Source organism: Heterocephalus glaber, unplaced genomic scaffold (assembly GCF_053883595.1).
Source record: "Heterocephalus glaber isolate CG9 unplaced genomic scaffold, H.glaber_assembly_v1.0 deba00001594, whole genome shotgun sequence".
Lineage (NCBI taxonomy): Eukaryota > Metazoa > Chordata > Mammalia > Rodentia > Bathyergidae > Heterocephalus > Heterocephalus glaber.
The window spans coordinates 19635998-19652462 of NW_028258369.1; the positions used below are offsets into that span (position 1 = coordinate 19635998).

General features: G+C 43.4%; 1 protein-coding gene and 1 long non-coding RNA gene across 6 annotated transcripts; one reads left to right on the plus strand and one right to left on the minus strand.

Moving 5' to 3' along the window:
• Window positions 1-585: 585 nt before the first annotated feature.
• Hccs (holocytochrome c synthase) lies at window positions 586-12473 on the minus strand. 5 transcript variants are annotated; one of them, XM_004871025.4, is made up of 7 exons: window positions 12316-12473; window positions 11664-11819; window positions 8783-8931; window positions 7228-7376; window positions 5907-6026; window positions 2656-2742; window positions 586-2062 (listed from the first exon to the last, which is right to left on the minus strand). In XM_004871025.4, the coding sequence occupies exons 2-7, from the start codon at window positions 11773-11775 to the stop codon at window positions 1864-1866; spliced, it is 816 nt and encodes a 271-aa protein (XP_004871082.1). In that variant the 5' UTR covers window positions 11776-11819; window positions 12316-12473; the 3' UTR covers window positions 586-1863. The 5 variants fall into 5 exon arrangements, with proteins under 5 accessions (XP_004871082.1, XP_004871083.1, XP_004871085.1 ...); XM_004871026.4 differs by having other exon boundaries at window positions 12288-12467; XM_004871028.4 differs by having other exon boundaries at window positions 12404-12463.
• Window positions 12474-12661: 188 nt separating this feature from the next.
• Window positions 12662-16126, plus strand: LOC147823305 (uncharacterized). Its single transcript, XR_015444164.1, has 3 exons — window positions 12662-12866; window positions 14398-14502; window positions 15951-16126. It is a non-coding gene; the product is annotated as an uncharacterized LOC147823305 (long non-coding RNA).
• The last annotated feature ends 339 nt before the right edge of the window (window positions 16127-16465 follow it).

Consider the following 16465-nt stretch of genomic DNA (forward strand, 5'->3'; position numbering starts at 1 on the left):
CACAAATGTTAACTTGTGAATTCACAGAAATACTAAATGTCGATGTGCAACCCCAGCTGGAACCTCCCTTTATCCGCTAATAGCCTGATGTGTAGTAAGATCTTCTGATTCTGAACAGAGCTAGTTCCGCAGACAAAAGACTTCAGATGAAAAGTTGCGCATGAGAACTCCTATCAGAGCAGAGAAGTCCTGATCCCCATGCGGGATCAGACACAAAGCAGCTCTGAGTACCCAGTAGGCTATAGTCCTGGCAATGGTGAGGGCTGTATACCACTGCTGCCCTTGTTGTCGAGTTTGCTGGACAGTTTACTTTCAACAATGTCTCAAAACATACCATAGCCCTGTAACTGGGGTGAATCCTTGCATGAGGCTTGGCCCTCAGTTCCCAGTTACAATGCATCATTTCTCATAATGCCTTATCCTATACTCGATCAATAGCATTTAGAACCAGAAAAGGCCAACAGTAACTGTTTGTTGGTATAGTTTAAAAATATGTGATGAACAGACGAGAAAATGGCTGCCTCAAATTGGGTGACTATAGATTACAGCCTGAAGAAACGATTGCTCAGAAAGTTACTCTGAAAAGATTTTTAAAACTCGTTAACTATTAGCTTTATTTAAAAATATATAAATATTCTGACATGTACAACTTAAGGTTGTTGCATTTTGGAACTTCCACACAGAACTGATACAACAGAGAAATCCACACCAAGTCAATCACTCAGACTGCCAATTCCATCCATTAATTTAACACTAAGTATTCAGGACAAATGAAAGATTTAATATCATCAACACTGAAGAAAAACCAGTCATTTGTAACATGCTGCTATAAATAGAACCAGTCCATGGGTTACTGAAACAAAGAATTCCAACAGCAAATTTAGAGAGTCCCTAAAACAAACAAAAAAATCCAGACACTGAATTGATGCAAATACTCTACATCTGAGAAAAAAATTCTCTTCTTGTGAATTTTAACACAGCCAAATATAATCACGTATTAGAGAGGGATCAGTACTGGCGCTGTGACTTAAGCCAGGCTCTCAGGGTTTGGATTAGGCCGACTGGAAAGCTCCCAGCCTGGGAAGGAATGGGACTCGAATTTGGGACGACTTGTCAAAAGCCAGGGACAATGGGGATACCTGCTTTTGGGGAAGCAGACTTACAAATTAGAATTATAGGAATTCCTAAAAGGAAAAACTTAAAAAGTTAAAATATGTATTCCAAAATATATGCATTATCACTTCATGGTGAGTTGAAATTTCTGTAACAAGGTCCAGTCTGAAAAATTCATACAAATGGGAATTTGGAGAGCTAAGACATGCTTATTCTTGCTGAATACTTTTCCAGGGTATATTTTTGCAATTTGTTCCTACTAAATTGTAGGAACTTTAGAAATGCAGGGGAATTTTTAAAAAAGCATAACTAGGTCTTATTTCTAAGTTTTAGTTAAAATATTTGTCCAGGTAAAAGCTCCTGAACATTGCACTTTCAGGTTTTACATCTCATTTCTGAAAAAACAAGACAACTCTCAATACTTTTCAAAAGCTCTTTTACAGAGGTAAGACTTTTTTAGATGAACTACACAGGCAACAGTGCAGTTAAAGGAAAATCCAAGGGACTGCTTCCCACTTAAATGAAGGGGGAGGAAAGCTTAAAATGGTCTGCTATAAACCACTAGGCAAAATGTGACTCAAAGGTTAATGGAGCATGGTATCCCTCGCCAAGTGAAGGATGAAGTGTGACTGCCCACTTGAAGTGCATGCTCCTTACATCATGAGTGGAATTCAGTTTAGGGGAAATAGTTTAATGTACCTCTCAGGAAAGAAAAAAGTTTATGCTTTTCCATCACAAACAAAACAGTGGTTACGAAGTCCAGCGCCACCAAGCGACCTTCATCCTGTCCCATACAGCTGAAAGTGAATCTAAGGCAGGACGCACATCCAGGATGGTGAACTGGTAGTCCCTGTTCACTTCGCCACTGTCATAGTAATCAATCACGTATCTAACTTCTGTCCCGCAGCGGTTGATGATCCAATCGTGCCTGTCAAAAGGCAACTCGTACCTAGAAGGAGAGCATGCTGGTGAGTGCTGAAGGCTGCCGGTGCACTGGGTCCTGGTTTAAGCAGTAGGAAAGACTGAGAAGCAGAACCTGCCTGCTGCCAGTACAGACCAGCTAACCAGGAAGGTGAGACCTGGAGAGTCCCATCTGCAGCGCTAGGGGAACATGGCGCTGAAGAATCGTGGAGTCCAGGTCAGGTGACAGCTCCTTTGTCTACAAAGGAATAATGTCCATGGGAAAGGGACCCCAGGCAAGAAGGTCAGCTGAGCCTGCAGTGGTGCAACCATGTGCTAAGAATCTGAGCTGCACCAGAAGAGAGGTGGGCAGGGCTGAGTGGATGGACCCAAAGATCACGAGAGGAGTAAGAGGAAGGATCCAAGAATATAGAACTCAGTTCAGTCCTTCAATAGTATACTAGCTGCTGTAAACTAACAAATCAGCCCAGTCAATGAGCAAACCTTAAGGAGAAGAAATCTGCAGCTGAATACTGAGTTTTAGAAGACAGGGCAGCAGTTCTTTGATTCTTTGGTTTCGTTGCTAAGAGAAAGTTGGCCTTGCCCCAAGGAACATAAAATAACATTTCTGCAGACACTTACCCCATCCAGGAACGAATTCTTGCCCTTGGTGAATACTGCTTTGCCTTCCCTCCAAATCGGATCAATGATGGACCACAAGGACACTCCCTAGGAAAGCCCCAAATAAGTCTATTAAACATTTTCTTTCCTGTGACAAAGATGATCTTCCAGTTTTTCGGAAATACACACTTTTTGGTATGAGTTTTAGATAACATCACATTTATAGAGAATGGTAAGTGCAAAAGCACTTCAAAGACATTGTCTGTATTTGTTGAGAACATTCCTCTTCGCTTCTGGATCAGGTACATTTCAACCCCACCCCTTCCCTCCAGACATCTGCACCACTACTCCACACCAGCCACTCCACACCAGCCAGGAACCAGGGCCTTTCTACATGGAGCAGGGGAAAGGCGCACTCTCAGAAAGAACTTCTCTTTTATGTAGGGCCACTGTGCTTTTTGTCAGGCAAACACAAGAAACTCCTATATAGTCAGTCCTCTGCATTTGTGGGCTCCAGATTAAACATATTTGGGGAAAAAACCCTGCACCTATACTAAACATATATAGGCTTTTATTCTGTATACATATTGTAAGTAATGTAGAGATGGCTTAAAGTATGCAGGAGGACATACAAAGGTTATATGCAAACGATAAACCATTTTATGTAAGGAACTTGAGCATCCACAGATTTTGGTATCTGGGAATCTTGGAAAGAATCCTCCATGGATACTGTGGGACAACTGTACTTTTTATTTCACTTCAAACCAATTAACAGCTTTTATAAACAAAGAAAAATGATGGATGAATGCCTAGGACCTAGTTGTAATCAGTGTTAGACCTACTCCTTCGGTAAAGAGCTATACTGTAAGATGGGGGGTGGCAGAATGCTACTACAGAGTCCACGTACACTGCCCACAGACCCTCGCTAAGGGCTCCTGAGCGCCCGACCCTCTGCGTGCCCTGGGATACTGGGCCTCATGAAGGGCACAGTCCAACCACATGAGAGTCATGGAGCTGCTGCCCCAATGGAGCGGGGAGGCAGTCGAGAGACAAGACCACCCATCCTGTTAGCTACCCCCGTAACAAGACAGGGTCTGGTCCTTATGTGTCTCTGTGAGTTTGAGAGAGGGCTCTGTTTTGCCCTATTTAAGGTCCATGTGAGCCACTGACTTCTCCATTTAGAACTTGCTCCCTACTATCTCCTCTCAAGAGGATGTCACAGGCAAAGAAATAAACCCCATCTAGGCAGACTTTCTCCTAGACACCTTCGAGTAGCTTTTGTAACACGTTCCTGATGGCCTGAACCATGGGTGGCACATGCATGACTGTGCCATTGGGCAGCTCATACCTCCCGATGGGACTGTCCCATGGTGCCTGATGGGACAGTTATGCATGTACCACCACTGGTTGAGAGCTGCCCAGCAGCCAGACACAGGAATTAGGGGCCGTTGTGAAGGTGTTAAGGGCCTATCCAATTCTTCCTGAACTCTGGAAGATGACTGGGGAGGGAGCTGAAACTAACAAACTGAACTGCCCCTTTGCTCCTGCCCCATAATCACACAGTAAGGAAGCAGCAAGTGGCTTTAAAAAGAGCACACTTTCACCCGTGGTTACTGTGCACCATGTGCGGCAAGCCGGAAGGGCACTCCTGCAGGACACAGGTCATTGATGGAAACACGGTTGCAATGTTAGTCCCTCTTCCTGTGCACCAACCTCAGGCCGGGGCCCTGGCCAGTGACAGCCAGGAAGCGCTTATGAACCATACTGAATATTAAAATATTAAAAACAAAGTGAACACCTTAGAAAAAAAAAATCAGTCACAGGATTGTAGCCAAGAAACATTTCTCATCATTTTCCCTTTCCCTTCTTTCCTTTCCCCTGCCCCTGCCCCTCCCACTACCCCTACCCCTTTGGACCTTTTCTTCCTATTTTGCATTATTGATTATTCATTCTAATCATTGGTACATTTTAGGTATACAATATAATGACATTCATCTTTGGAAATTCGCACCTTTACATAGTCTCTCTTGGTTTTCATTTTTCACCCTTGCCCAGCCCTCCCTTCAACCCCTCCATTCCTCCCTATTTACAAAGATTTTGTTCCCATTTTTCCAGAAATGGAAAAAATGGAAATAAAGTCTTTGTAAATAGGGAAGGGTGGAGGGGGGGGTAAGGGAGGGCTAGGAATGGGGAAAAAATAAGAACCAAGATGCATTATGTAAAGGTACAATTCCCAAGGAGAAATGTAATTGTGTTGTATACCTACAATGTACCAATAAAAGAATTTAATAAAAAAACAAAACAAAACAAAACAAATGAGTCACATTCTGTAAGGAATCTGCCCTGTGAAGAAGCAACAGCAATATGATGTGGTTCTCTGTGCAGACATGGCCCACTCCTACACCTCTGCAAGCAGAGTCCTTGAAACAGCAGCATCAGACTCGACCGCTCTAGCAATGCCAAGTCTGGGCCCAGCCCACAGACTCAGTCAGACACCTGGAGGCTGGAGGCCACCACCCAGGCTTGGAACAAACCTAGGTGGAATCTCACGTGTGCCACCACACAGCTGTCTGCATTTCCCTCTTTCCCCTGAGTAAAAGGCCCCGTGTTAAGGCACCTCCTTGAGATTAGTCCTAAGGGGGATTCAACAAATGCTGCAGAAGAAATAAAACCACGTTTCCCATCTCCCTTGGTGCAGACAGCATTTGTTTAGTAGTTCCCTTCCCATGTGCTCTGCTTTCAATGGATGAAGATACTCCTCCCCGAATGAATTGGGGGCTTCTGAGGCTAGGCAAGCAAAGGAGTCTCAGCTTCTTCCTAGTGCTTCTCGAGACTCTACCTCCTGGAAGCCAGCCACCATGACGTGAGGAAATTGAAGCAGTCACATGTAGAGGCCATGAACAGGTGCTCTGGCAGATGGCCAGCACCACTTGCTGGACAGGCACTGGCTGAGCCTTCAGAGGCCTCTAGCCTATAGGTCTGAACCATCCCTGACCACTGAGTCAGCAGCTGAGGCCCCGGATGTCAGGGAGCATCTCTGGTCTGTCCCTTCTGCATTCTGGACCCACTGAGACCACAGCTGAATAAAACACTGGTTTTTTCTTAACCTAAGAAGGGGTAATATGTACCATAATAATTGTCACCAGAACATGCCTGCTACACAAATGTTTCATTCAAACACCAAATTATTTGTATAAAATGTTAAAACCCTAGAAAGTCAGTATGAAATAATAGATGCTCCAATTTGTTTTAAAGATCTCAAACATACTTACGCAGCATGAAGGGCTTCCCACTTCAAAATCTCCTTCCAGGCCTGTTCATTATTCTGATTGTGAATCTTAATGATATTACACATATCTTTCTGACTAATATCCTCATCCTTCCACTTCCACCTATAAAAGGAAATTTGGTAAAATTTAACTACTATTGACAATGTGAAAGAGTTAATCAATGTATTCACATGATGACTTATTAAACATCATAAAAGAATTAAGCATGCTCATTTTCTCTGAATTTAATGGGGCTAAGACTCATTTTCAAGATTTGCTCCTGACTGTGGAGTAATGCTATAAATCCAACATTGTTGCACCTATGTACACTGGAATCAAAGATTAAAGCTTTGCCTGAATCTCATGTCACTGAGTCTTCAAAAGCCAAACTTAGAGAACCAGCCATTTTTAAAGTGACGCTTTCTTGATTAGTAAGTCATCAACTTTTTCTAAGCATTTTATACAGGAGTAGTGTTTTCTTTGTAAAAATTATTACTGGCTATGATGAACAATTTTACATGTCAACCTGATGGGGTCATGAAGTGTCCAGACATGAGGTCAAACATTATTCTAGGACAGTGGTGGCAAACTTATGGCATAAGTGCCACAGCAGGCTGTTTGTATCACTGAAAGCTCTAAAAGGTTCACCATCACTGTTCTAGGGTATCAGTTAGGGTAATTTGAGTGAGATTAACACGTGAAGCAGCAGACTGAGTAAAACAGATTGCCCTACCCAATTGGGCGAGCCACATCCACTCAGCCATGGGCCTACAAGTAACAAAAGACTGCTTGAGAGCTGGGGATCTAGCTCAGTGGTTCCGCCGCCTGGCCTGCCTCACAAGCGCAAGGACCAGGGTTCGATCCTCGGTACCAAAAAAAAAAAAAAAAGACTGCTTGAGCTGGGACACGAGTCTTTTCCTGTGTTTGGACTTGCGTGAAAATGCTGGCTCCTCCTGAGTTTTGACCCTACCAGCTTCCAGACTGGAACTTACATTATTTGCTCTCCCAGTTCGTGGGCCTTTGAACTTGGACTAGAACTGGGTCTCTAACTTGCTGGCTGCAGATCTTAAGACTTTACAGCCTCCATAATCTGTTCTTTATAACTCTCCCTGCCTTCCCTGTCATACACATATTCACACATCCTGTTGGTTCTGTTTCTCCGAATACTGACCTTGTACTTATGTTCTGATGGGTCTGAACATCCACTGATTTCTCATAAAAAAAAAAACTTACGGTATGATTTGGGAGTAAAAATTACTTTAACATTTAACTCTTAGGCAAATCTGATGAGCAAATTTATACTCTAAATAATATGCTCACTCACCCTTTCCTTAACATCGCATTCCAGAACATCTGTTCGGAAGGATAAACCCACTTTTTCTCAGAATCTGCCCTTGGAATGGATGATTCTTCTCTGACGGTAGACAAAGCAAATGGCTGATCTGGGGCCGGTGTTTGATTAGGTGGTGGCATCTGAAGAAAACAAGCAATTTGTTTTTTAAATGCTAGAAATATGTACAAAGTAAAAACAGGTAATACAACTAAGAACTTCCTGGAAAGCAACTCATTTCGCACAAAGCCCAAGGTCCCCATTAAATGGGTGATATCAAAATTTCAAACCTCTGATATTTGGTTTTGAAGAGTCAGAACACTGAAGTTGTTTTTCCTAAGTTCATACACATGGCACATAAACTTTGTGGTTAGATTTTTGGTCTCTTTCCTTTGAACAAACTTAGAAGCAATGTCACCAAGGAAAAAGAAGTAAAAACAAATATGATGAACTGCAGGCATTTCTACAGACCTTTTTATGACAGGATTTTCAAAAACAACAATTTGCTCTTCACTCTTCTGAGATAGTCTCACAGTTGATATGTACAATGCTATTTTCTTTTTAAACACTCTACTTTTACGACCCTGATAATGCTTTCCCCCTTTCAGCTGAGCATGGGATAGATGGGCCTTTGGATTTCAACACTGCCAGAGCAGAAGGTGAGAAGAATCCCTTCTCCCTCACAGGGTCAGCAATGCCATTACACCAACATCTAGCCTAGGCCAGGGTCACTCATCCTCAGCACTGCTGCCTCTAGAGGCCAGACAACTTTCAGTTGTGGGAGTCAGTTCTGAACACTGTAGGTTGTTTAGTACCAGCCCTGGCCTCTACCCAGTGTGACCACTCCTCGCTGGTTGTGACAACCAAAAATGTCTGTAGACACAGCTGACTGTTCCCAGGGGGCAGGTTGGGAACCACTGGCCTGGAACTTCTTTTCCTATCAGCAGTATGAAGGATTTTCTAGCAGTTCCATATTAATAATGCAGAACCTCAGCCACCACATGGCCCCTCATTGGAATAATGACAGCAGGAGAACCCAGTGTAGGAAGCACTGCACTGCCTACCTTAATTCTCCCCGCAGGGTGTTTAAGGACACAGGGCTGAGGTAAGCACGGGTCAATTTTGGCTCTGCCAATACCTAGCTGAGTGATATGCGGCAAACTGCTCACCCTCTCACTCTCAGTATCTTCAGCTCTAAAGTGAGGGCACTAAAAATACTACACAAAGCTGCAATGAGGCTAATGGAGAGAATGTGTGGTGCTTAGCTAAATGCTACAGAAAACTCCAAAAGAAAAGTCAGCTGTCATTAATATTCTCATGATGTAAAATAAGCCCTTCGGGTAAGAGTGTGGATCTGTAGGATTCTAAAAAGTCCATGTTCTGAACCACTAGGCCATTAGAGATAATATAGATGAGTGGGCTCCTGGGGGCACAGCCGACAATGCCTAGAGACACCTTACGCCTACAATATACAGTACACGGCTCATCTTCAGAGACTGTGAAAACACTGTTTAAAATGTTCCAGAAAGAAGGGATAAGCATAGATTACCAGATTTGAAGGATCCAGGTTCTCCTTATTGGCCCTAGCAGCCAAAATGGGGCATTTGACGTATTCGTATGCTCGATCCTGGTGGGCAGGCACAGAGGATGTTTTGCTGTCACTGCTTGGACCAGATGGTTCCACACTTACTGGACAGCCTGAAATAATCAAGTTTAAAACAGTGTCATCAAGAAGGTATGACATCCGGTTCTCTGAATTGGGGCCCTAAAAAGGTGAAGGTCTGACTCCCACAGGAAAAACTGGGTTTCTTCTGTTTAAAGCTGGCAAAAACTAAGTCAGCCAACATTCAAAAATACTAAAGATGAGAAGGTTCGGTAAACTTACCTTCCCTTTCTCTGTGTCATATTTTCAGCAAAAATACACCAAAAAACCTTGGCAGATGCAAGAGTGTGCATGGCCCGTGCCATAGTGTTTGAAACAGGCAAGAAGGCTGCTCCCTGGGCAGTTGGGGAGAACTGTGAGAGAAACTGAAGTAGGGGCTGGGCCACATTTCACCATGTCTCCTTGACTTCTACTCAATATTTCCAGACAAGCTCAGGCCCAGGGAGGACACAGCTGCAGTCGAAGCAGCCCTTACTGATGCATTCTCTCAGGTACTGGGGACAGAAGAAAATGAGCAGAGGAGACTTCACAGGGACTCCTGGAGAAAAAGCTCAGTAGCACTCTGCTTGTGTTTTACTCCAAAACTAAAACAAGGTGCAGGAAAGTCCTACTTGGGCGAGGGTGCTATTCCTTATCAGTAGACAGCAAGAGTTTAGCAAGAAAAGGCAGACATTAAAGAAAATGACCAATAACCCAAGTAGAACTCAGATGCTTCTAAAGGGGAAGGTTTGAGCTTAATGAGCAGGACACCAGAAAGGGGAATCAATGCCCAAGGATCCAGGGTGCTGATCCAGGCAAGTGTGAGGACTAAGAAGCCAGTCTTAAAGTTGGGGAGAGAAGATAGGAAGTTGGAGAACTGTGGCCCAGGACAGCAGCTGCTCTGTAATAAAATCTCTGTTGTCTTAGTTACTTTTCTCATTGCTGAGGTATAATACCTGATACTCAAAATTAAAGAAGGAAAGGTTTATCTGGCTTACAGTTTGTAGAGGTTTCAGTTCATAGTTTGCTGGCTCCAAGGCAGGGTGGTGTGGCAGGGAAGAAATAGTTCATGGTGTGCAGAAGGCAGCAAAGCAGCAAAGTATTGAGAAAGCAGCAGCAGCCAGCCTGCCTTCTTTCTGTCCTTTTATATCCACCCAAGATACACATCCTTAGAATGGGTAGCACTCACACCCAGGATGGGCCTTTCCATTGTCCACACCCAGAACTGTGCCAAACCAATCAGTGGACTAATTTAGTAATCACACACCATTAATCCCAGCGTCACACACCTTAGATCCAGCCACCTCTGAAAAACCCCACCTATAACTCCATAAGGCTTTGGGGGGACATCTAGACACAGCCATAACACCTGCCTTAGGTAGGAGCAGGAACTATGGAATATACTGAAGGCTGGATACTAGACACAGAAAAGATGAGTTTCCTTTTTTTTTCTTCCTTATTCTCTCTTTCTAGGCCCTTATTCCCTAGTACCCACTTTCGGCATAAAGGCCTAAAGCTATACCTTCCCTCCCTACCATTCAAAACATCAATTCTTTGTGAGGCACTGAGCCCAACTGGGTGTTAGAAAGAAAATAAGTGTTACATTTTTCACATTATATAAGCAATAGCCCCTCTGATCTCCTATAAATACTTTCATTCTTTACTAATGCCAATAAACCAGAATGACAACTCTCGAGATAGTAAATGAAATAAAAGCAAAAGAAGATTCTCTGAACTCTTTGGGGATGGACACTCAAGAGCGGGAGCACACCTGTTTTGTTTGATCTGTCTCAATTCCCGGAAGAAATGCCAGAAGAGTACTGCACCTGTCCTTGTACAAGGTCACAGAATTTTCATTGGCTCTGCCACTTATTACTGTGTGACTTGGAGCATATCAGTTAGTAACTCTGACCTTTAGTTTCACTAACTATAAAACAGGGAGAAAATCTGCCACACAGGATTATGAAGGTTTAGAATGTAAGCGCCATTAAATAAAGGATTTTTGTCTATCCTGTTCCATGCTACTCTCTTAGTGCAGAAATAAACAAAACCCAGCAGTGTGCGGCACAGAATGGACAGACCTGGCTGGCCCAGGGAGTAAATGAGTATACCGCTAGCAACAACACTCAGTAAGCACACCATGTCACCTCTGCCCCTCATTTCTTACTGATTCAAGCCAAACATTATGAACAACGCACAACAGACCTGCACCAATTAAAAGCAAAAGACACCTTTTTCATTTTCACTCTTGCACTGAAAGAATGGACAAGTCCACCTGGTAACAGCTTATTTTCATATAGAAGAGTACTGTAACTGATATAGGAGTAGAGTTTATTTACTAAAATAGCTAGATCTAGGCCAAGGTTTCTCAACCCTGGCATTCTTGATAACAGGGCCAGATGAATTTTGTCAGCGGGTGGTCCTATGCATTGTAGGATGTTTAGTGACATCCCTGGTCCCCAACCACTAGATGCCCAGAGTACCTTTCCTCTCTGTTGTGACAAGTGAAAGTCTCCCAACATGAGATGTTTCCTGGTGAATGGAGTTCCACTCCCCTCACTATTAGTTAAGAATCACTGATATAGTTACACAGGTAAACTTTAGGGAGCCGGGCTGATTTTATGGAGCAATCATTATACTCTCATTCATCAACACAATTAATCATCCTAACTGTGAAATAATCTAGTGCCCCTCTTGCAGCCCTATGAGCCTCACCTATACTCTTCTTTCTTCAGGACCTTCTGAGAATTATCTTTTGTTTTAATTATCTTAACAAAGGATCAATTACCTTGAGTGCTCCTTCTATGCATTGGGCATCTTGAAGGTGGAGATGCTGTCTGATGATCTGAAACATCTGAGGTCTGAACTGCAACAGCAGGAGTAGATGGTGACAAACCCATGGCCGAAATCAAAGTGTTGACTCTAAACAATTTTAAATGTCCAGCTGCCAAAAGAATGAGACAAATTAAAGCTGATACCTACAAACAGACTATTCCCTTGTTACTCAATCTGGCTAACCCTTCTTCCTCTCTGTCATCCCTTGGGAACCTACCAGGGCAAGATATTCACTTTAAAACACAGCTCTAAATACCCTGACCCCTTTGGGAAATCCTTTGAAATCTATGCCACCCTCTGGGGACACGTTTCTAAGAGTGGGAATTTGGCGGTTGAAGCGAGGCGGGGTTTGGGAATCCACTTCACAGTGTGGTGGCGGTGGGGTGTTGGAGGTGGATGGTGATGCGGAAGGGGAGGAGAGGCATATGACCCAATACTCGACCTTCAGTCCCAGGTCGGAAATGGGACTTCGAGGAAGGAAGGGAGGAAAGGGTAGTAACCTGCTGGGCGCTGCCAGACCTCCCCCCACCACGCCCGCGCGCCCCACCTGGGGCAGCCCGCCGTCCTCAGACCTCACCGGTCACTGCCGGCACTACCTTCTGCACCTGAGTACTCCCTAGGGTTGCCCTAGGCCGCCGGCTCCGCCTCTAACCGCCAGCCAGGGTACAGAGGATAAGGGCCAGCCGCCCTCACCGCTGCCTTCTTCCCACTGGGTCAACGATGTCGCTGCGGTCAACGCCGGCGTTCCAGCGCTCCCTTCCTTCCTTTTCCGAAGGCGGGACTTCCGGGTGCGAGGAGGCGGGCCTCAGGCCCAAGGGAAGGGGGTTCCGTCACTCACAGAAACAGGTCCCGCCCCCTCCGCGTCTTGGCCTATCACCACGTGGGTCCGCTCTGCGGCCCCGCCTCTCATGGCTGGGCGCCTTTTTCGACTTGACAGGGCTCCGTCGGGTCCAGAGGCTTCCCTAGAAAGATCTCTACTATACATGCTTCAAGCGGCTGACGAAGTGCTTTGGAAGAATTTTTAAATTTCTGCTTTTTAAAAATGTTATCCCGGGCCGGGGATTTAGCTCAGTGGTTTCGCCGCCTGCTGCGCAAGTGCAAGGACCCGAATTCGAACCCCGGTACCAAAAAAAACACAAAACTGTTATCCCATCAGGTATTTTAATTTTTTAATTGGCATATATAATATTTGTATTTATTTATAAGGTACAGTACTATAATTCAATACATGTAGACTACGTGCAGTGATGAATGAAGTCCTAGCAATGATTCAAGCAACATCAGTAGGTGTCCAGAACTGTGGCTGGCCCTGGAGATGTAAAAATATAAAGACAGGATTCTGCCTCCAAGGCCGCCTTGACTGGGTGTGTGAACTTGGATGTCTGTATTTTCTTTTACCTTCAACAGAAACTTAGCCTTTGCTTCCATCAGGAATGTAGGCGACAGATTCTGTGGGTGGGGAATGTGGATGCACCAAGGTTGATCACAAAAGCATAGGGAGAAGGAAAATCCGTGGCCAAGAGACTTTACTATGGTTTCTGTGGAAAGGAACAGGTGAGACAGGGTAATAAGTTTAAGACTGGCTAGCTAATCTGAATAACTTCAGCCAGCCCTGGGGTACAGGGGCTGTTTCCAGCAGTCTGGTACCTGGCCATGCAGTGATTAGGGCAGGTATATATGCAGTGGCTCGCAGTATGAGGAGGTGGTTGGGGGTATGGACTTAATCAGCTGCCCAGGAAGGGGAACTGGTTGCTCTCTAGCCAGGGCCTTGAAATTGGATCAAGACAACATTTTAGGAAACTATATTATACCAATACATACTGTATTTCCTGGGGAACCTGGCCTATAGCAATCACACATCTGTTTTATTTTAGTATGTTCATAACTTCATATCTCAATGCAATTGGATTCTTGTGTCATTCCTTGAATTTTGTTGTATGCAGGTTAAAAACTATTATGAAAATACTTTCATAGATTTTACCAAACTCTTGAAGGGTCTGTGGCACAAAGAAGGGCAAAAACCCTTGCTAAGGATAAAGACAGATGTACAAAGAAATAACCATATTTATTTCTCGATATATGTATGTGCAGACTCTTCTGGGGCAGAAGGAAGTGGCCCTTGTAAGAGTGATGGTCAGGGAGTGGAAGAAAAGGGAAGAGTATGTGCCAGCAACGTTTTGTACTGGAAGAAATACCAAAGCCAAGTGTTAAATAAAGAATTGTATGTGGGCAAGAAAACTATGGTGGAGACTCCTTCACGTCCAATTCCCACTCTCTGGAGGCAAAGACTTACTGCTTTTCAACTATTCTGCTTTGTAGCTCTGCATTTCAAACAAAGAGCATGCTAATATTGATGTATACATCAACACACACATACTCCAGTTGGGGATTATCAGTTAATATCCATCGCTGAGGATGGTTAACAATGGAATTTTGTTGCTTTCTGTCTCACCCCTTATTCCTCCTGACATGAGTACACACAGAAACATATATTTTTCTCCTCTCTCCCATGCCAATAGTTATATACAATTTTGGATAAATCAGGATTTAGTATTTATGTTATTAGGACTAGGAAAATGTTATTCATGGCTAAGTCTTAAATGACTAGTGATAGATTTTCTTTCTTATAAAAATTTTTGTTAGAATGTAATACTTGCCTTGCTTTTTTCTTATTGTCTAATTTGTAGATGAATGTCCCTAAATTTCCTGTCAGCATTATAAATCTCCACGATGCACTCAAATATATCAGCTACTCTGTAGGTTTCATTTTTCTCTTGAGACTTCTGTCCTAGGTAAGTACTATATCCCGGCCACTTCCCAATTCCACACTCGTTTGCTCTGGATTTCTGCCAGTTGTCTTCCTGGGATGCCCTTCTGTGTTTTGCTATCATGTGTTGGATCTGTGGTTCCTGGATGTCATGTATTCTTTGCATTTTGTGGGGAGCACATTAGCTTTAAGATCTTGAAAATCCAAAAATGCCTGTATTTTACCTCCCTGCTTGCTTGGTAATTGCGTGTATAATTTGAGGTCTGGAAAACACAGCCTTCAGAATTGTAAAGGAGCTACTTTATTGTCTTCTAGTTTCCATTTAGCTGTTAAGAAGTCAAATGTCATTTTTTTTCTTCTTCAGTATTTTAAACATCTTCTCTTTCTTCCAAGTGACCTGAAAAGATGTACCTTGATCTGGGCCTCTTTGCTTTCATTCATTTGGTACTAGATAAGTCCGTTCAATCCGGAAATCCATATTCTTCACGTTGAGGATACCTCCTCTTCTCCTTCTCTGATTTACTCCTATTTTTTTTTTAGCTCTTTGCTACTCATACGGTGGATTCCCTAGACTGACAACCTAATTTTCTCATATGTTTTTATCTCTTTTTATATTTTGCTTTATTTTTAGGAAATTAAAAAAATTCCCAACCACTGTATCACATTTTCAAATTCCAAGATGCATTTGTATATATTTATGTGTACAGAAGTCCTCCCTTGTATGTGCAGCATGTTTTGAGACCCCCTGAAACTGGATAGTACCAAATCTTACACACACTATATTTTCCTTATACGTGCTTCATTTTATGGCACTGCTTCTCAACTAGGGTTGATTTTGCTGCCCCCATCCAGGTGGTATTTGGCAATATTTGGAGCCATTTTTGACTGTCATCCTGGCACTACAGGTTGCTACTAGCACCAAGCAGGAAAAAGCCAAGGGTACTGCCTAATATCCTACAACACATGGGAAAACTCTTGCCACAAAGAATTAACTAGGTCTAATGTCAGTGATGTCAAAGTGGAAAAACTATTCTGGGAAAACCAAAGGCCAAAATTTCTTCCCCTTGATACCTAGCAGCTAAAGCATAAACTCTTACCTCCTCAGCTTAGCTGTGTGTATGCGTGTGCGCACGCGCTAAGTCATGAGAGTAGGACTGATTTAACTTACTACTCCTTTCTGCACCAAACAACATAGTTATTATGGTTTAGATGTAGATGTCCCCCAAAAGTCTCATGTTCAGAGGTGGGGCTTTTAAAAGGTGATTGGGATCATGGAGGCGCTATACTCAGTAGTTGAATCCACTGATAAATCCATAGCTGACTGCGCTGTTAGGAGGTGGGGCCTGGGAAGAAGAGTCAGTTTACTGGGGGAATGACTTGGAAGGGTTTATCTCTCTCCCCAATTCCTCCCTTCTCTCTGCTTCTTGAGCATCTTTCTTTGTTTTTTGTTTGTTTGTTTGTTTGTTTTTTCAGTACCAGGGATCGAACTCGGGACCTTGCACTTCTGAGGCAGGTGCCGGAACCACTGAGCTATATCCCCGGCCCTATCTTGAGCATCTGTCTTCTTCCACACCCTTCCACCGTTCCCTTCCTGCATTGGAGCCCACTGACTGAATCTTCTAAAAATTATGAGCCAAAATAAAGCCCCTCTCCCTTAAGTCTTTGAGTGTCAGATATTTTGTTCCAGTGATGAGGAAAGTGACTAACACGGTCATTTTGAAGTTGAAATGGGGAAACATACTATGATACAGTAATAAAATTATATTTTATTGTTAGAGTTATTATCATTAAGTTGGTGACTCAGTTGTTGCCACAAGTGGGCCTTTATGGGTGACTGAATTGAATATGATTGGTTTAAAAAAATGGGGGCAACACTGATAAGAATTAGTGATATGAGCAGTATTGCTCTGGAAAGAAGTCTGTAGAGCCAAGGGAGTCTCACACTGTCATGTGTGAGAAACAGTCATAGAGTATTACCTAAAGGAGTA

Excerpts from the sequence above, each read along its gene's own strand:
- Hccs (XM_004871025.4), bottom strand. The coding sequence starts at position 11,775 with ATGGGTTTGTCACCATCTACTCCTGCTGTTGCAGTTCAGACCTCAGAT. Across the intron at positions 7,377-8,782 it reads ACCTGGATCCTTCAAATCTG|ATGCCACCACCTAATCAAAC; the intron begins GTAATCTATGCT and ends TGTTTTCTTCAG. Across the intron at positions 2,063-2,655 it reads AGAATTCGTTCCTGGATGGG|GTACGAGTTGCCTTTTGACA; the intron begins GTAAGTGTCTGC and ends CTCTCCTTCTAG.